Source organism: Ochlerotatus camptorhynchus, unplaced genomic scaffold (assembly GCF_037179485.1).
Source record: "Ochlerotatus camptorhynchus isolate MF236.1 unplaced genomic scaffold, CSIRO-AGI_Acam_v1.1 ptg000371l, whole genome shotgun sequence".
In the NCBI taxonomy this organism is placed as follows: domain Eukaryota; kingdom Metazoa; phylum Arthropoda; class Insecta; order Diptera; family Culicidae; genus Ochlerotatus; species Ochlerotatus camptorhynchus.
In genome coordinates, this window is record NW_027040859.1 from 168,993 (window position 1) to 189,928 (window position 20,936).

Consider the following 20,936-nt stretch of genomic DNA (forward strand, 5'->3'; position numbering starts at 1 on the left):
GAAAGCATTTGAAAAGTAAGATTCTAGTGTTTTGTATATCTAAAAACATTAGTAAACATCTACATTTGAAAACATTCAAACAACGTTTACTTTAAACGTTTTGTACATCTGAAAACATCAGAGAACATCAAACACGAAGTACAATTGAAAACATCCGAACAACGTTTAGTTCTAACGTTGTGTACATCCGAAAACATCCAAAAAAAGTTTGGTTCCAGCATCGGGAGGCATCTACGTTAGAAAACATCAGAATACATTTACATATAAAAACATCCGAACAACGTTTAGTTCTAACGTTTTTTACATCCGAAAACAACCGAAAAACGTTTGATTCTAACATCAGGAAACCTCTACATTAGAAAACATCAGAAAACGTTTACATATAAAAACATCCGAAAAACGTTTAGTTCTAACGTTTTTTACATCTGAAAACATCCAAAAACGTTTGTTTCTAACATCAGGAAACATCTACATTAGAAAACATCAGAAAACGTTTACATTTAAAAACATCCGAACAACGTTTAGTTCTAACGTTTTGTACATCTGAAAACATCCTTAAAACGTTTGGTTCAAATGTCAATAGATTGAAATTTTTGACGTCAGACCGACATTAGAATGGCAAAATTTTGTTCCAAAATTTCTGATGTATACACCATGTTACGTTGCTTAAATACAACTAAATCATAATGTTTCCTAATGTTTGACATCAGGCATACATTTGATTTCGATGCTGATGTAGACATCAAAATCAAACGTTGGGCTAATGTAAATTTCTATTCGGGAGGACGGAAATTAGATCAAAAACCCTATAAGTTGAAGTTTTCTAAAATATAGTTTTTATCCGCCAGTGAACGGACAGTTTTTGAGTCTGGTGCGCCGTTAGAAGAAGCGAATCCAGCCATCGGTGAAGTGCCGAGAAGACTGTGACCAACGCCTTCGGTGAAGTGTCCGGTGTATCGCATTGTCCCGGAAGCCCTCCAGAGGCTGATCCGGGCTGATCGATGCCATCGGTGAAGTGAGGTGTGCCTCTAGAAAACCCAGCGAGCCAAGGACTACACGTGGGACGAATCCACCGATGTCTGCCAACCATCCAATACATCACCCACGAATGGGTACGGTGCCAGGTGACGATTAAACTCCTCCCTAACCCTAGATCCCTTTCTTTCCAAATTAAAATTCCAAAAACATGAACTTAAAAAAAAACACAATGAATACACTAAATTAAATTAAGCCTACTCAGTTTTTAGTCCATTATTTAAAACACGCATTCCCTATTGCCTCTATCGCTCTAGTCCTTCCTAGTTTTTGGGAAGTATTTCCGCCCAATTCCTCTCTGAAGCAGGTTAAACGACCCTGAATCCCAGGATAAAGCCTGGAGAGGGACAAAAACAAGTCCCCAAATAAAAGAACTCTAACACAATATATTTTAGAACAATATTTGAAAAGGTAAAACAAAACTTTGATTGCTCTTCCCTAGTCAACCGAGCGCAAATTAAAAGCATCATCGGTAGGGGAAACCTTCCCGCATAAACGCGAACCATAAATTCACCTTACCTAAAATGTTTAAAAATTGTTTATAATCCCTGCTAAACTTTAACTGAAATGGTTATGGAACTTTACATGAACGTTTAATGATAAAGTTTCAACCTTATGTATTATGGTTTTTTGGAACTGGACCTTACAAATAATGGGTTGTTAAGAACCATTACCATTCCAAATTCTTGTTTTCTCCATACATTTTCAGAAAGAGAACTATATAAGAACATTTTTACTTATGATTTGAGAACATTAATGGTTATGGTTATGGTAGTCAGTAAGGTCCATTAATGGTTTTGTATTATCGCTCAACTTTACGTGGAATATATCGTGAATTGGTAATCAGTAAATTGCTGGCAACCAATTCGCTTTATATTCCACATAAAGTTGATCGATGTTACAAAACCATTCGTGGACCTTACTGACTACCATAACCATTACCATTAAAGTTCTCAAACCATAAGTTAAAAGGTTCTAATATAGTTCTCTTTCCGAAAATGTATGGAGAAAACAAGAATTTGGAACAGTAATGGTTCTTAACAACCCATTATTTGTAAGGTCCAGTTCCAAAAAACCATAATACATAAGGTTGAAACTTTATCATTAAACGTTCATGTAAAGTTCTGTAACCATTTCAGTTAAAGTTTAGCAGGGATTATAAACACTTTTTAACCATTTTAGGTAAGGTCAATTTATGGTTCGCGTTTATGCGGGTTCCCCAACCCGATGATTGTGTTGGTTTTCGTAGGCTACCTTAACAAAGTGTAACAAATAGTAACATTTTTGCGAGGGGGCGACACATCTAAATCTCAATTGTAGATGCTCAAAAAATCTCACACTAGCGAATTAATCTTCAAAAAATCATCTTTCATTTCTCGCATCTACTTGCATCGCGCTTCATCTTTTTGCAAGAAATCTTCAAAATCGACATAAAACTTCCTTCTATCTACTCAGCGTGCGTGCATCTAGCCACAGCTAAACACAATCTCTTCTGCATCATAGATAGAGTCGTTCCCCTCGCACTTTTGTTCACTCACCCCATTGCGTTACGTTATTTCCGAACAGATCCTAATCTAATAACAAACATTGTTTCCACAATTAACATGCCCATAAACAAGCTTTGTTCTCAAGGTAATAATCATCTACATCGAACACCCGTTTAAACACCAAAATGAACATACCTCTTGATAAACATTTACATCATAATCTGTCAAACGCGGCACTCACACGATCGCATGCACACTTACCACTTACCCATCATCGTTACTTAGAAGCAAGTTTTCATATTTCAAGGTTATCTTATGCGGTCGTTGCTAGTGGTAAGCATCGCTTATAATTATCTAACTCGGTTGCCAAATATGTATACTAACTGATCTTAATCCATTTGAGAACAACAGAAATAAATGTTAACAAAATTAATGAATAAGAAAAAAACCATTTTTATGTTGTTTTATTACTGATTCCCACCCTACCCTCAACGTCATCAGTTACGCACACATTCGTAAGGCCCAATATATTGAACCTTTCGTGCCTATGGATTTTGCTAGATACCGTAACTGTCTGCTTTACGACCACAATAACACAGTGCTAAAAATGTTTCCATCATGGGTTGGCCGCCGGACGGCAGTCCATCTTCTGACGCGGTGTTTTCAACAGCAGCAGCAACTGCAGTGTCAACTCGGAGTAGTAGCAGCACGTTTTATCCGCACGGAAACCTGTATCGCCGGATTACATTCCGTAGCTGAAGGATCAAGAATCGGCGGTAGAAGTGATTGGAGCAGCAGTCGCAGTTTCACATCAGAAGCCACGGGAAGCAGTTGCATCAAGATGACTGGAACAGTCAAGAAGTACCACACCGTGGAACGGGGCGCACCAAATTCCACCGACTATCGGATGTTCTTCAGTGAGTAGTTTTGCAACGTTGGTTTTCTCCATTCATGCTAAATTGATTCTGAAATTAAGGTTTGATTTCATGGGGTGAAAGTTTCGTCTGCTAGTGGGAAGGCAATTACTTGTGATTGTTGACAACATAATTAGCGGAAGTGGTGATTTACTATGCATAACCTCAATGCAACTATTTATTGATGTTTTATCGCATATATGAGCACCAAATTTTTAATGATGAAATTCGGACGATAGTAATTTACATAACATGATTCAATAATTGATGTTGCTTGCGTGTGTACACATTTCTCTGTCGTAGAGGAGGTGACCTTTGCATGGAACACACCTTATCAACGTGCGCGTAAGATTACTCCTGTTACGTTTGTCTTATCAGTTGATTAGATCTCAGTAGAGTCTTCCTGGAAGGTGTGAAGATTACAAGACAGCATTCTAGGAAAATTAGCTTGACCTGTCTTAAAAGCTAGAATGGTAATCTATAATTTACGTTACGTGCTTGCTTATTACATTTCCAAATGTATCCAACTCATCAGTTTCGTTTTATTTGCTTTGTAAACGGAATTAGACGTACTCTGTTACCGGTTGCGAGAATGTGCTCTTGCATGTCAATTTGTCGGATAGATAACGATCGACATTGACATTCGTTAATGTAGGAAATAAGTGTGATCATTTCTATGTACCTAATTGCTATTTTCGATTTTCTAAAGTGTGATGTGCTCGGCCAACCAGGAACGACTCTGTGACGGAATTCAATTGACTCAGAGCATTTTCTGTCATTAAGAAATTTACTCATATTTGGGAAAACCTGCAGGAACACATAGCTAATGAAAAACTGCAGGTTTTCCCAAATATGAGTAAATTTCGTATGGAAAGAAAATACTCTGAGTCAATTTTATTCAGTGGCTGAGTCGTTCTGGTTGGTCGTGTAGTTATGGGGAAAATTAAAAAAAATCTCTGGCTAGAATTCTTAGGAAGCTCTAAGAACCTTCTGATTCTAGACGAATCCTAAACATAATTCCAAAAGAGTTCTGTTATGGTCTCTAAGGAAATTCTGATGGTCATTGATTTATTTAACTTATATAAATTGATTTGTTTGCAAATAAATTATTTGTAACATTATTATTTACAGTTCTGAGCATTTCTTTGAAATTTCCTATGAAATTACGATGGGAATTCAATTCAAACCAATACGTATCCCGTAATATGTCAATCCGGAATTGGCATTATCCTGATATGTTAATCAGCGAAATTGAATTCCGAGAAATGTGATAACAAGTACCGTAATAAATGGAACCTGATAAAGTCTGGACGCTGTGTGAAGTTGTGCTGTTCTCCGCGCTTCAGCATCAGCGTTTTCCATGGCATAACAATGTGGTAAATAATTAGTTGTTTACTATTTATTTTTCAGTTGAGGCCATTGCTAACCGGTGTATTAGCGACGCTAAACGCTGATCGCTAGCAAATTATATTGGAACATATTTTAATCTTCCTGGATTTTTGCGTCTCCTATGCCAGCGTTTTGACTGTGCTCGACTACGTGTTCTTTGAAGCATTTCCACAGTTATAAAGTGAGAGCTTTCTATGCCAACCAAAGCATGTTTGGCAAGCACAATGATATTCCGACCACAGTGGTAAAGAGACTCGAATATACAAAGATCCCTGTGAAGACAAGTCATCTGTCATTGATCAAAACTTCGCTTGACTTTTGTTTTGGTCACGTTTGTTGTTATTCGAGAAAAAATATTTAGTGTTGTTTGTTTTTCGGTGATCCGGTTTAGAGTTGGTAATCAATCGAATTTAGCTTTTCAGTTTAGTTAGTTGGTTGTCTTTATTAAGGTAACATATTGTTTAGTTTGACAGGTGCAGGGCTGGTAGCGAGTCACTTTTTTCAAGCCAGTCACTCTCCTTTTTAAGGCCAAGTCTCTAAAGTCATATTTTCTTGTAATCAGTCACTATTTTCAACTTTTTTAGTCAGTTAATCGAAAGCTTCTGCTACGTACAGTCGCATTTGGTCGGTTTCTAGTTCATGCGGTATACAATAGTGTTTATTTCACTTCGATACTTGCCAGTTATTATCCCGAGAAGTTCCAACGCGTTTCGTTTTAGTGCGCGGAGTGCATTTAGATTCAGAATCTAGTGACGCTGTTCTGAAATTGATACATTACACGCGCTATTCGGTAGTGATAAACAAAAGGCAAACAATTACCTCCGTTGGTATAGCCTCATTCGCTCGCGAATCGTGTATAGTTGTGTGCAAAAAAAAACCCATACTGCTGTTCGTGTGCATCACACTGAGAGTGCTGCTGCTGTGCTGTGACTGCTGTACATGAGAGCATCTCCACCACGGAAGTTATACGACGCTATTCTGGACTTCGCTTGCTGAAAACCGTTCCATGCCATGTCGACTATGAAGTGTGGATGGGACTTTCCCCTCGATGGGGATCCTGGTGGTGGAGCAACGGGTTGTAATACCATTGATGGATCATATAGGGGTCGTACAGTTCCCGAATGGATGAAACCACAAAACGTTCATGGCCCACTGGCAATCCTACGACTATAACCATTTGAACCAACTGTGCTACCAAAAAATCTGGCTGTGGTTAGTCTATCCGTAACGCAATGTTGCGGAGCATTTCCCGAAAATCGAGGAACCTGCTACGCCCTGAAAGTCAGAAGACCAGAGCAGGTAGATACATTGAAATCTTTGAAAGAACTGTACGATCACACTCCGATCAGCATCGAAGAGCATCCGATTCACAATTATGTGAAGTGTGTAATACACAACTACGAAGTGGTAAATCTCAACGAGGAGGAAGTAAAAGACATCCTAGCAGGGCAAGGCATATCTTCTGTTAGGAGAATCACCCGGAAAGGCGTCGGGGATGATAGGATCAATACACCGATGTTGATTCTAACCGATTCAAACCAGGCCATATTATCCTGCTCCCATGCAGTGTTACAAATGCTTGGAGTTTAGACATACAAAACTGTGCTGTGCGAAAAAAGCCATCTGTGGCATGTGTGCTGGTGATCACGAGGTGGTTCGAGGAGTCACCTGCCGTTTTGCACCACATTGCCCCAAATGCAAGTCTTCTGAACACCCTGTATCGAGTAAGAAGTGTCCAGTTTACGTGGCCGAAAATGAAATCACCAAAATACGAATTGATCTGGGATTGGCATATGACGCGGCGAAGAAGATCTACCAGCAAAGGCACAATTCTTCACAATCCGGACAAGCAGGTAACATCAGCAATAGCAACGAAAATCAGTAAATCCTGAAGAGGTTGGCGGAAATGGAAGAGCGTTTAAACAAGAAGGATAAGGAAATGGAGGAACAAAAAGACGAATGGAATAAAAAAGCTTAAGACCAGCAAGTTATCACGGACCGACTTCAGCATGACCTGAACATGTACAAAAATCTGTACAGAACGACGAAGTAACGAAATATCTCAGCAATACCTAGCCTTGCTCAAGGGAACCGGAAGGGATGCTAAATCCGTCGGACTTCCAGCCCCTCAGGCTGCAGTAGAGTCCAGTCACTCCAGCAAGGCCAACAACAAAGACTTCCAACAATAGCAACAACAGAAACAAAACAAGCCCCGTAAGAGTCGCAGCCGTGGCCACAAGAGAAACGAGAAACCGAGAAGCAGATCGTCTAAACGCTTGCGTTCACCGATCGATCCCAAAGTTAACCAACCCCTCAAAATAAGATCTGCAAACGTCAGTGACAACCGTCACCTTCCGCCGGACATCCTACATGACCCGTCGAATGATGACCCTGAGATGCAGTCTTAAACCACCAGCTTAATTTCTAGTTGTTCTAAACGATGGAACTCCCACTTTTATGCGGGGGCACGGACACTGCAATCGATGAATCATTGGCCAGTAGAGATATAACGAAGCGCCTAATATGGTCCTGTTTTGAGAACCCTCTGGGTAGTGACCACCGCCCCATTTTAATCGGTATCAACAGTAAACCCCCCGAGACATCTCGACGCCCTCGCTGGCGTTACGATCAGGCGGATTGGGCCGCATTTGAAACGGCCATAGAGAAAAGTCTAGGTGTCAATAAGCCGTCTAGTATCAATCAACTCACCACCACTATCTTCGATGCTGCTAAAGGTTCCATACCTAGGACTAGTGTCACCCCCGGCCGTAAAGCCCAAGGCAATGAGAGCAGTGAAGAGACATCCGAAGAATGATAGCAGAATATCGATCAAAGAAAAATAAATGCAGACAAATCATCAGAGATGCCAAACGCAGGAATTGGGAAGATTTCATCGACGGGATCAATAGTAACCAGTCTACTACCGAACTGTGGGATAGGGTAAACTCTCTAAGCGGAAAGAGGAGAACAAAAGGTATAGCCATCAGACATGAGAACGGGTTATGGAGAGACCCTTCGGTTGTAACCGATAAACTTGCAGAATATTTTGCCAGTCTTTCTGCCATAAGTGGCTATAGTCAACTTTTCATCAGAAGCAATGCTGCCTCCTTAACGTCGTTAGATAGAGTTCCCATCCCACAAGACGTCTCCTCTCTACCGATCAACCAACCTTTCTCCATGTTGGAGTTTAGCTTTGCCCTTGCAAACAGTAATGGTAAATCTGCTGGCCCTGATGAAATTAGTTACCCATTGCTGAAACACCTACCGCACAGGGGCAAGCAGATCCTTCTTTCACTTCTGAACCAGAACTGGACCCAGGATGTTTTCCCAAAGCAATGGAGACACAGTTTGGTAGTTTCCATACCAAAGAATGGATCATCCTCGACTGATCCAAAGGAATACCGGCCTATCTCATTGACAAACTGCACTTGTAAAGTTCTGGAACGTATGGTCAACCGCAGACTTACTGACTACCTTCAAGACAACAATCTGTTGGATTGCCGACAACATGCCTTCCGTAAAGGTTACGGAACGGGAACCTACTTCGCTTCCCTCGGTCAAGTTCTAGATGACGCCCTTCAAGTCGAACAGCGCGTAGACATAGCAGCTTTGGACTTGTCTAAAGCTGGCAAAAGAACGTAAGAATTCCATAAGAAACACTTATGAATTTTAGCCATAAGAAATGAGTGTGAATTTTATTGATATGCCTTATGAAAAATAATGTTGACAAAAAATAATAATTCGGAGAAGACTGGAACCGTAAAATGGACGTTAAGGTTAGGGGGCCCGTGTGTTGACCACTCGTCTTTCAACGCTTGGGAAAATGAAATGGTTAAAGGCGTATAAGAGCTACCTCATGTTACCAGAAAATCGTTCATAAGTCACGCTTATGAAATTCATATATGTTGTTCATAAGTCGAGCCTTATGAAATTCTTAGGTCTATTTGCCTCAGTGCAGGACATGGACACCCTTCGTATTAAAGCAAATATCTGAATGGGGCCTATCCGGCCACATACTTCAGTTTGTCCAGAATTTCTTCAAGAACAGAACCTTCCAAGTCGGCATCGGGAATAATAGGTCTAATCATCGCAAGGGAAGAGACTAAAGTCCCCCAGGGCTCTGTTCTCACAGTCACACTGTTCCTAGTGTTTATGAACGGAGTCTTTGGGGACCTTCCCAAAGATATATACATCTTTGTTTATGCTGACGACATCGTCCTCGTTGTTTTCGGGCATAGACCAGTTTCACTTCGGAGAAAGCTGTCAATGCCGTTAACAGATGGGCCAAATCGGTAGGTTTTGAGTTGTCACCGAGCAAGAGTAACTTTACACATATCTGTAAAAACCGACACCGGGCGGAGTCAAACCCTATCAAAATCGAAGGCAACACAGTGCCATACAAGACCTGTTGTCGCATTCTCGGCGTCTATCTAGACCGCCACCTCAACTTCCAAAAACATTTCAACACGGTCCGCCTATTACGCTTGATAACGAACCGTCGGAATCACAATAACCGCGATACAGCGCTCCGAGTTTCCACTGCCATCGTAACCAGCAGATTGTTATACGGTATAGAACTCACCTGCCGATCTTCAGACGAGATGTTACAGAAACTAGGACCAACCTACAATCGCTGCATAAGAATAGTCTCTGGTTTGCTACCATCCACGCCGGCGTCGTCAGCGTGTGTCGAAGCTGGAGTGTTACCTTTCCATTACATCATGGCCATAACCACCTGCTCGAGAGCTTTGAGCTTCATGGAAAAGACATATGGAGATGAGGAGGGAGTGTTCCTCCTAAGGGAGGCTAACAAACTCCTTCAGAAACTGGCCCATCGGGAACTCCCACCGGTAGCTGAATTAGACCGGATCGGAGGCCAAGGGCGGGACTCTTCCAAACCGGAGGTCAACTGGTCTTTTTAACGTTCTTATAAAGTCGAAGAAAGTAAGGCTGGAGTTATAACTACTTTCAATCGTATGAAAGCGACGACGTTAGGTGGATATTATTTAATATAAACCGATGGTTCCAAGGCCAATGGCAGAGTAGGTTTTGGTGTGTCAGGAAGAGATCTTGTGATACACAAGCGGCTACCAAACATGTGCTCAGTCTTCTCGGCTGAGGCCATAGCTATTCATCAAGCAGCGACCACTGCAAATGCAACTTAAACTGCCATATTATCAGACTCCGCGAGTGTCCTTAAAGCCCTTAAAACGGACCATATACGTCACCCAGGGGTACAAATGATCCGGGCGACTGTGAAACCTGACACTCTTTTCGTTTAGATTCCCGGGCAATGAAAGCGCAGATAAGCTTGCGGCCTTCGGTCGAGATTCGCAGCTACTTCCTTTGAAGATGCCAAAACCTGGGATAAAAACGTAATTTCGGTAGCTTGGGCAGTAGCATGGCAACAAGAGACCTTTTTCGTCGTAAGGTCAAAGGTGAGACTACCAAATGGAATGACCAAATCAATAGAAAAGATCAACGAATCCTATCTAGGTTGCGAACCGGCCACACATGAATTAGTCACTTCCAAGTCGGGACGATACGTTCAAAGCCTATCCGATTTTTGTGGGATTCGGCAGTCGGTCGAACACATAATTGCTGTTTGCCCTCAGTATCAAGATTCAAGAAGAATATACGGACTAGAAACTGGTAAAAGAGATCTTCTTGCTAATGACCCTTCAACAGAAACAGCTTTGCTCTGTTTCCTTAAAGACACAAAACTGTACGAACGAATTTAGTTGACATCAACCACGGGAACTTCTAAACAACAACAAAGTGCGCCACTACAGGACTACGATTAAGATTTCTTAATGAACAACTTTACTGACTTGATGATGAACAACGCAAGTAAACCGGACATTTCAATTTATGGAACTTTATAAAATAATTGTTATGAAAACTACGTAATATGCTTTGCCAAGGGGGTCTCCTTCGATGCCTCTTCTGTTAAATAAAGAGACGAACCAGCCTAAGGTTGAAAGTATCTATAATAAAGACAAAAAAAAAACTTTTGACGTAGGACTACGTCTGTGATTTCTATATGGGGTACATTTAGTGAAAACCGAAAATGGAACATGTAACAAAATTATGAAATATTTTGAACGTTAATAACTCAGCTGCCCCTGGACCAATTTCAATAATTTTATCACCAATCGATAAGAAATATTCCTACGCATCTGTTAAATTTAATACTTATTTAAAAAAATGTTCCCTAACACAGATTTCAAAGTTGAATTGCATCCGGTCTCACCAAATGGTGTTTATTCAATCACCGCGTGGTGAGTGGTGGTGTTCTCCGGTACACAACGAAAGGCTCCCCGCAAGCAGCTAGTGATCAAGGCTGACCTCAACTGCTGATCGGATTTGAGTTCCAATTATCGTGTGTGGCAGCAGAAGCAGCAGCAGTTCTTTCGACACGTGGCGTTGAACATTGCTCTCCAGTACACAACGAAAGGCTGCCTGCAAGCAGCGAGCTGCAGCCCACATGAGCATCCATAGAAGGAAGAAGAAGCCGCACCGCTATTGATCGGAATCCGTAGCTCTTCGTGAATTTCTGTGGGCCATCTATGTCAAGCGCGTCATACTAAAGAGTATAAACAGAGAGAACCCCGATCAAATTCCTATTCCTACACAAAACACAAGCTCCTGCTGCAGTTCACAAATAAGATTTATTATATAAGACCACGTAGTCCTACGTCGCCATTGCGTACAACCCCATAGGGCTGTCCCTTGTAGTTTTTTAGTGTGAATTTATTTTAAGATTGATCATTCTTTGCTTTGTGACGTTTAATCGTCTTTCTCTATTGTACAGGGTATCTACTCATTTTTCTAAATAAAATTATCTGAGTTTTTCAGGTCTATCCAGCACTTTACCGGATACATTACAGGCTTATTAGCATTAGATGCATAAGAAAGCAATTTTTTAAATGCGTTACAAATATGCTTTTTTTGTAGATCAAAATCAACAGCTATGAACCCAACGTTTTTAAGACATGGCAATCAGTTTTGAGGAAAAGGTTTTACCACAGACAAACAGACGTAACTCTTCATTGTGTATCTTCGTTCATGCATTTAACGGTTGATTTGAATATTATCAGTTCCGCGAACTACTCGCCGCAGCGCTGGCATCGGATCACTTTGACGTTTCTATACATTCTATAGAACTTTTATGCAATATTGTTTACGAGTTAGCGAACAAGCTTGTTTTCCGCGAGAAGCCAGAGAGATGTCGTTACTGAGGTTATATGTTTTGAAATACTATGTTTTCAAGAACAAGTTTTTCAAAGAGTTACGTCTGTTTGTCTGTGGTTTTACAATCAAATCCATTGAATGTTTAAGTTTAACACTTACTTTATGCCTCACTTTAATAAAGTTAAAAAAAAACTTTATTAATTTGAGTAAGTCAAAGATCTAAAAATATTCAATGTCTTGAAGTTTCGTATTCCATGTACAAGAGATCTTCATTGCAGTCCCAGAGAGAGAAAGTTCTGAGAAGTTCTGATGAATTGTTTTATTGTTGTTTTACATCAACAGGCTGGATGAAGCCCCAATGATGTTAACCTTATCAACTATGGTAAAAAAAAATACATTCAAGCATGGTCATAACATTAAAAAACATATATCTTATTGGGGAAAAGTTGGCTTCGGCAATACCTTAACCTATTATCGTCAGGGGGTAAACAGCGTCCTTGAGAGCTCACTTTTGGCATGTGGATACATTGTGTTTCAGAGTAACTATTGGCCAAATTTGAGTGCTCTAGGACTTTGTTTACCCCCTGACGATAATAGGTAAAGGTATTGCCGAAGCCAACTTTTCCTCTAGTCAGTTACTCCTGCCGGCGAAAAACAGAAGAAAACTTTCGACGAAGCGCATCACAGGAGAGATGAAAGTCGAAAACAGATGCAACTCTGTTGAATGTTCTCTGCAGTCCGCAAATCGCACCGTATGCTACATAATTTGTGCGACGTAGAGGCAGCCTTAGCATAAGGTTATTACGAAGCGGTCGGGGTTGAACATTCAGGTCAATTTGCCTCAGGATAGCCTCGCAATCTGTCTTTCCTTGCAGGATATCTCTAGGGCTCTGCTTGTGTCTCTTCTAGTCCGGAGAAGTTCTAGGTCGATAAGTTGACAACGGCTTTCGTAACTGGGTAATCGAAACGGATCATTCCAAGGCAATCTACGCAACGCAAAACGAAGAAAGCGACGTTGAACAGATTCAATTCTCTCGGCACCGCTGTTGTAGTTTGGGTTCCAAACCGCTGAACAATACTCAAGCGTCGATCGAACAAGCGAACAATAGAGAGATTTTAGACAGTAGATATCAGTGAAGTTATTGGCTATCCTAAAAATGAACCCTAAAGTTCTTGACGCCTTATCCACAACATATGGAATGTGTAGCTTGAATGAAAGCTGCGTATCCAAGATCACACACAAGTCTTTCACCTCATTCACGCGTTCGATTGTCGAGCCAAGCAGGTCATAGCTAAATATTATCGGTTGTTGTTTTCGTGAGAACGTAATAGCGGAGCATTTGGCTGGGTTCACTACCATTCTGTTTAACCTGCACCAACTAGTGAATACATTCAGCTGACGTTGAAGAAAGTGACAAGTCTGCAATGAAGCAGATTCGTAGGAAGATTTTGAGGTCATCTGCATATGATAACCGAGGAGCTTCGATGACCAGATGCACGTCGTTGAAGTACAGTATAAAAATTAACGGTCCTATGTGGCTTTCCTAAGGTATACCTGATGTGGCGAAGAAGCTAACTGATCTGCAATCTCCTATGGCAACCTTTAGTTGCCGACCGATAAGATATGATCGAAACCAACTCAGAAGATTACCGCATACACCGAGCCTGCCGAGTTTAGCAATCGCAATAGCATGGTTCAACTTGTCGAATGCTGCGGATAGGTCTGAATAAATAACGTCCGTTTGAACCCGATCCGACATGCTTTCGGTTATATACGATGTGAGACACTACAGTGTTCGGAAAAACTCAAAAACTCAAATTTCATGCATGAGTTTATGCGCCTATGAGTTTTGCCTTCCAAAATTCAACGTCGCAAAAATCAGCGATGAGTTTTCAGGTTCAAAAATTTATTTCTGTATACTATTGTTTGTGCATCATGGGTTGGAATACTAATACAACATGCATAAGCATGCTATCAATTGGCTTTTGAGAGGAGTTTATGAGTTTAAAGCTAGAATTATTTTTCGGCGTTGTGAGTGTGAGTGAGTGAATATTCATGAGAATCTCAAGCGTGAATTTTGTTTGCCGCATTTGCTCGCGAGTTTGCTCTCGCAAGGAGGCTCAATGAATGAGATTCGAGAATGATTTTCCAAACACTGGAGACACAGCAGATTGGTGGTTGTAGAACGGCCGACAGTAAACCCATGTTGATCAGCACTCAAATACTGCTTGCAATGGGACAGCAACGGTTCCATAATCACTAGCTCGAAAAGCTTCGAAACGGCACTTAACGATGTAATTCCTCGATAGTTATCCACAGCTCGTTTCCTTCCTTTTTTGGGGACGGGAAACATTGAGAGAGACATTCGGAACAGGCGAAGAAGCGGAATTAACAAGCTAGCAATATGTCTCTTCAAAAATACAGATGGAACTCCATCAGGTCCAGGATTGAAGGATGAGAGTCACGGCCTTAGAAATCATTTCTGCATTAACATCAATTGCACCCAGCGTTTGATCGTTTACTGGAACGTTCCTGGCAGCCAGGTTAATATGGTCGTCAGTTAGTATCTCATTAGTGAATACACTGGCAAACTTTTCGGAGAAAGGTGGCATATATCCTGAACAGTGGCAGCAACTTCTCCGTTGAATTACATAGACGATGGGAGGCCGGATTCCCTGCGTTGCTCGTTCACGTAGTTCCAAAAGGATTTCGGGTGTAGCTTAAGTTTGCGCTGGATGCCTCGTTGGAAACTTGAAAAGCATTCACGGCTGACTCGCTGGTACATGTGATTCAGCCTCACATAATGTAGTTTCAGAGGAAGCGTGCGATACTTCGTAAATCTTCTTCTCAATGCTGCTCTCTTGATTGACTTCAACCTACGTAGCTCTCTCGTCTGCCAGGGAGGGTGAGACACTTTGTGGTGAGTTCTTTTCGGGACGTGTCTGTCAATGACATATGCCAAGACATGTGAAAAGGTTTGCGCTGCAGCTTCAACGTCATCTGGATCAGGAAGTTCTCCCATACCATGCTAGACAATACATCTATGATGCTACGGTGGTCATAAGAAACCGTAGCAGGATAGTCGTCGAAATCACGCACGAGTTTGTCCTCAACAGTGACAATTAGAGGAGGGTGATGTGGAACTAGCTTAGTTAGTGCACAAGGAGCCGAGGAAATTGGTGGAGCCCTGTCCTGTGTGCTCACGAAGCAGAGGTCCAAACTACGACCTTTTTCGTTAACTACATGGTTAATTTGAGAAAGCGTCGCTGCGCTGTAGTTGTCTAGAAGGCTAATAGCTCCTGCGTGAAATGTAGAGCTATCAGGATCTGGGTACAGGAATCCGCTATGAGATGGACTCCACGAAACGCCTGGCAGATTGAAGTCACCAAAAATGAATATCTCATCAACTGGAGTGGCACTTTCGACAACTGTGAAAACTGACCGACAGTGAGTATCGATGAGTTCTTTGTCGCGGACTCGATCAGGTGGAATGTACAGAGCGCATAGAAATAGTGTGTGATCACCCAGATTGATGGCTGTCCAAACGTGCTCCACATAGTTCCATGAATCGTTCTCGATGGCCTTTGCCTCCAACCCGCTACGGACAGCTACAAGGACACCCACCAGTAGATTTACGGCTGTTGTTAGGATTCCGATCGCAACGAAAGACCTCGTAGTCAGGACCGAAGACTTGGACAATAATATCGTAGCAACGATCCGATACAGCTAGGCGGTATTCTTCAACATCAGAATTCATCCACCGGCGTTTTGGTAGAAGATCACGACGTCCTGCTTGCGGCAAGGAATCGAACGACTGCTCTCCCTAGAAATCACAGATACATCAGGCAATAACTGACCATCATCAAGTCTCATTGGATACTCGCCATAGTGAGTGGGTTGGAGACCCCCTCTCCACATCCGACAGCAGGTCCGCAACGACTATGATGAACGAAGGCTGCTGATGGCAGGACTGACACGGAGGGATTGGGGGCTTCCGTTGGGGCTTTCTACGGCGCGTTCCGGGTTTCCAGGATTGGGAATTACAGAGGCATCATCACAATGACTAACATAGTCAGAATTGCTGAAAATTTGATCGGCATCAGGCAGTGAATAGTCAATATATTGATTGTACTTGCTTATAGAGGCAAGGTGGAAGACTCCTGATTCATATCCAGCCACAGGTCCAGGACGACTATGCTGAACGCTGGCGGGAATCGGCACGACTGGGCTGGAGTAACCAGGAGCTTCCAAAGAGCGGTCTATTGTGCGTCCCGGAGATGAATTAGGATTGTTCGAACAGTAAAGCGGATGTTGTGAATGAGCAGTATCAGAAGTGCTTCTCAACTGGAAACAGCCGGCAGGTGCTTGAAGCGTTGCACTAGAACACGGAAACTGATCAGGCAAATGACTGTAACTAATGTATGCATACTTGCCTGAAGACGATGTTTGGGAAACCCCACCACCGAACTCGACCGCAGGGCCAGAACGACTCTGATGGCAGGAAATAGAACGACTTTGATGGCGGGAAACAGCTAGCGCGACTGGATCGAGTGGTTCGAAGTCTCCCATAATGCGACAGGCAGTGCGTTCTGTTCACAATTCACAACGCAAAATCCAATTCTGAATCAGCAGACTGGGTCTAGTCCGGAAATGGGAGTTGAGAATTTGGAAGGTCCTGGAATAGGAGAGATCGTGATGGTAGGCGTGTTCAAACGAGGCAACCACATGTTTTTTGAACCGTCTTAAAATTCACGGAACAAAATTCCTTTCGGCCATGTATCCGATCTAAGAGCAGCTTCGCGTAGTTTGGGATCCATTCCGACTTTGTACGAGATGAAGCTCATACGGCTGATGTCGGATCCTTTTTTGACTAACGGCACAACCTTAATCGGATCTTCGCACTGTACACAACCTTTGACCAGCTTCTCGATTGATTCCGATTTCACGCTAGGATGAATACGGAAAAAGGTACAGCCAAAACAGCTCGGTGGGTTTAGGGACAGTAAGGACCTCGGTAAAGGCATTGTCGCCTGCTACTGCTTTAGAACCACCAACAAGTGGTTTGCTAGTGAGCGAGCCTTCATCGCGGCGCCGTTTTAATGGCGGTTGACGCATGAAATCAGAATTTGTCGGAGTTGTCAATGCGATCTGTTTCGATAGCTGAGCGATCTGCAGTTCTTGCTTAGCTATTTCCTTCCTAAGCTCAGCGTGTGCAATTTCCTGTCTCTCGGTGATAGAATTAATCACACTGCCAAACGACAAGACGGCAGTTTTGAACCAAGCACATTTCATCAGCTTCGCGCACTCGTTACGCATCCAAAACAGGTTCGGGCTAGTGTGGACAATGTTCAGAAAAGCCTTATTCAGCTTTGTGCCGCTGCACTTTAGGTGAATCATCCTGTCGCAAAAAGCCATGCAGGAGACGGATTATGCATCGCCTTCAACTGGTTTAGCGCATTGGTCACAGGCGGAAGCCATGCTGACTCAGTTTCCAAAAGTGATTTAGAAACAGTGGTGGAGATGCTCTAATACGCAAAGAGGAATAATTGATCACTTTGTCAAGCAGTTTTGCCGTGACTTTCTACCAGCGATTTCACAAAACTGGACCAACTAATTTCAATTTTTTTTATGAAACGCACAAATGTTGGCTACTTTTCTCGAGGTTCTAGAAGAAAAAATCTTAAAATAATGTTTTATTTCAAAGTTCGAGTGGCAGTAAACGTCATTTTAAATGCTCGAATGATGTGGTTAATTGGATTCTCAAGATCGCCCAATGCTAGTCTGATGCTAGTCGACAATAACACAACAGTATACGCTACAATATGTCCGATTGGATAACTTTTTCACTGTTTTCACAGCACAAAATATGCTCTAATTAGACGATTATCGCAACGAACTGCACTTTCCACTAACAACCAGTACAATATTGCAAGTATACCGAACGGAAAAAAAACGACAAATTTAGCAGCGCAAAATCACGACGATGTGAATAACAACAACTCTCGCGTCGACCACTTTCGAGTGTCGGGCAAACTTGAGACTTATAGAAAACTTGAGGGGTATTGTGCAAATTTTTAAGAAGTTCTAAGCACTTCAAAAAAGTTAGATCTAGAGATCTTTGGAGAATTTCAGATCTTAAGAGCAGTTCCCGCAACGTTAGTTCAGACTTTAGAAGCAGTTTAAAGAAAAAGAAAATCCATGATCTGCTGAAAAAAAAAATCGAAAACCCTTAATATGTTCGGAAGATTTCAGGGAAGTACAGAGACCTTCAGAGAAATTATGAAAACTTCAGCAATATTGCAGGAACTTCACAGAAGTCGAGAGAATTTCAGGGAAATTTAAAGGTGTTTACGGGAATTCTATTTATTTCCTAGCAGAACCGATATCTTCAACAGAATTGAGAGCTTTAGGGAAGCTTCGAGAACATCAAGACAGATCAAAGAATCAAAGGGCAGTTCAAATAATTTCAAGGAAGTTGTAGAAACCTTAAAGAAGTTATTAGAACTATATTATTAACTATACTATACTATATATTACAATTAGAACTATATTAGAATGGAGCATGTTATTAGAACTATATTAGAAAAACTTTGAAAACTTCACAGAAGGACAGTGATCTTCAGCAACATTTCGAGAACTTCATAGTTATCTATAGAACCTGAAAGGAGATCCGCGAACTTCAGGAATTTTTATGAACATTATCAAAATGCGGGAGCATTTCAAAGAAGTTTAGTAAGCTCCGAAAACTTGAAGAATTTCAGGGGGAAGTCAGTTCCAGTAGTTATAGAAAATTAGTGAGAAATTTAAAGCAGTTACCAGATTTTCTGATAACTTCAGAGACGTTAAAAAGTTAGTTGAGGTCTTCGCAGAAGTTCACGGAAGCTTAAACATTTTTGGGGACGGTTCATTCAAATTCAGCGCCGTACAACAAGCTTCATGAGAACTGAAAACAAAACTTTAGATAAGTTTTGAGAAATTCAGAAAAGAATAGAGAACCTCAGAGCAGTTCCGTTTACATTAGAGAAGTCACATAAATTTTAAAGAAGTTGAAAGAACTCCAGCAAATTGTCCTGGAGTTATTCTCAGATTTAATTGTAATCCTGCGGGAGAGATCGAAATATGTTGAAGTGGAGATGAATGACTTTACTAAGAGTTAAAAGTTAAGTCCGTTTAAATAAATTGAGATACCTACAGCACATCGAGATATGGAGAGTTGTTTGTAGTCACTTTAACCATTTTTATAGTCTGTGACAACACTGCCAACAAGTTTTAAACATGACAAAAATCAAGCAGTTTTCCATTGGCTTGCAAAACGAAGTCGATCGACTCCGCAGTACCCAGATCTCAACCACCCACACTTTTTCTTTCAGAAACCGAGGACGCCCAATCGATCTCGCCTATGCATGACATTCCGCTGTACGCCAACGATGCCAAAACGGTGTTCAACATGGTTGTAGAGGTACCTCGCTGGACCAACGCCAAGATGGAAATCTCTCTGGCCGATCCTCTGAACCCCATCAAGCAGGACGTCAAGAAAGGCAAGTTACGGTTCGTGGCCAACTGCTTCCCTCACCACGGATACATCTGGAACTACGGAGCACTACCGCAAACGTGGGAAAATCCGGACCATCTGGACCCGAACACCGGTTGCAAGGGTGACAACGATCCAATCGATGTGTTGGAAATCGGCTCTCGTGTGGCCAAGCGCGGTGAGGTTGTCCAGGTTAAGATCCTCGGAACGGTCGCCTTGATTGACGAGGGTGAAACCGACTGGAAGATTATCTCAATCGATGTGAACGATCCGGTCGCTGATCAGCTGAACGACATCAATGATGTGGATAAGGTGTTTCCGGGATTGCTCAAAGCCACGGTTGAATGGTTCAAGATTTACAAGATTCCGGACGGCAAACCGGAGAACCAGTTTGCATTCAACGGAGAGGCTAAGGATGCTGCTTTTGCGACCAAGGTAGTTGAGGAAACCCACAAATTCTGGGAAACATTGATCAATAAGACAGTGGAAGTTAGTGGCATCTCTTGGTACGTTCTATTTCGGCTTATTTTAATAGTATTAATAATGTTAATGCTTCTTACAACAGTTTGAACACGATGGTTGAGGGATCTCCCTATCTGGTGGCCGCTGATGCTGCCGAAGAGCTGTTGACTAAGAGTTCCAATGAAGGAAAGTCCGAGCCCCACAGCGATGTCAGTAAGTACCATTCGTTATTTTTTGTACACGGTTATGGTTTCCAGTTCCTATTATGTTTTGCTCGCTTCTACTGCTTCACCTTCCGCCATTCAATGATTTTGTTTTCCCTTCCATTTCCCGCAACTGTTGTAGTTTACAAGTGGCACTTCCGCGAAGAGAATTCCTATTCAAAGTTGTAGTTCTGCGTTATCATCTCCCCGACGAGACCACGCATTCCCACTAATGTACGTTGGAACAAACGAACCGCAATTGACGTCTCCACGCTGCTTACCGTAGAATTATGTAATATTTATTTCATCGTGACTTTTCGGTGGATATGGTCTAGAAAAGGTTGATTATCTGTTAATTTTAATAGCTCGGTTTAATTTAGTAGTGCAAGTAAATCAACGACCTGAATGCTTTTATGAATTTGTTCGTTTTGAATTGCATGGATTATCCGAACAACAGTCCCTTGCATTAGTTTAATTGCATTGAATGTACACTATTTTTCAATCTGAATAACTTCACTCTCGCTTCTTTACAGTTGACAAATGGCATTACATTACCCTGAAGTAAGGCAGAACCGCACTCGTCGGCGTTACCAAACAATTAAACCAGAAAAGTATGAAAATTAATATCTAGAAGATTTAACATGAACAACAAAACATATGATGAAAAGCATTTAAAATAAAAGCACTCGAAACTAGCAATAGTTTTAATTTAAAATTTAT

The 20,936-nt window shown here is 41.7% G+C and overlaps 1 protein-coding gene across 2 annotated transcripts; it reads left to right on the forward strand.

Annotated features, from left to right (window-relative positions):
• Positions 1 to 3,114: 3,114 nt before the first annotated feature.
• Positions 3,115 to 20,828, forward strand: LOC135710210 (inorganic pyrophosphatase-like). 2 transcript variants are annotated; one of them, XM_065232731.1, is made up of 4 exons: positions 3,115 to 3,439; positions 19,391 to 20,057; positions 20,117 to 20,226; positions 20,750 to 20,828. In XM_065232731.1, exons 1-4 carry the CDS (start codon positions 3,130 to 3,132, stop codon positions 20,779 to 20,781), a joined length of 1,119 nt encoding a protein of 372 aa, XP_065088803.1. In that variant the 5' UTR covers positions 3,115 to 3,129; the 3' UTR covers positions 20,782 to 20,828. The 2 variants fall into 2 exon arrangements, with proteins under 2 accessions (XP_065088803.1, XP_065088802.1); XM_065232730.1 differs by lacking the exon at positions 20,750 to 20,828 and adding an exon at positions 20,359 to 20,634.
• Positions 20,829 to 20,936: the final 108 nt, after the last annotated feature.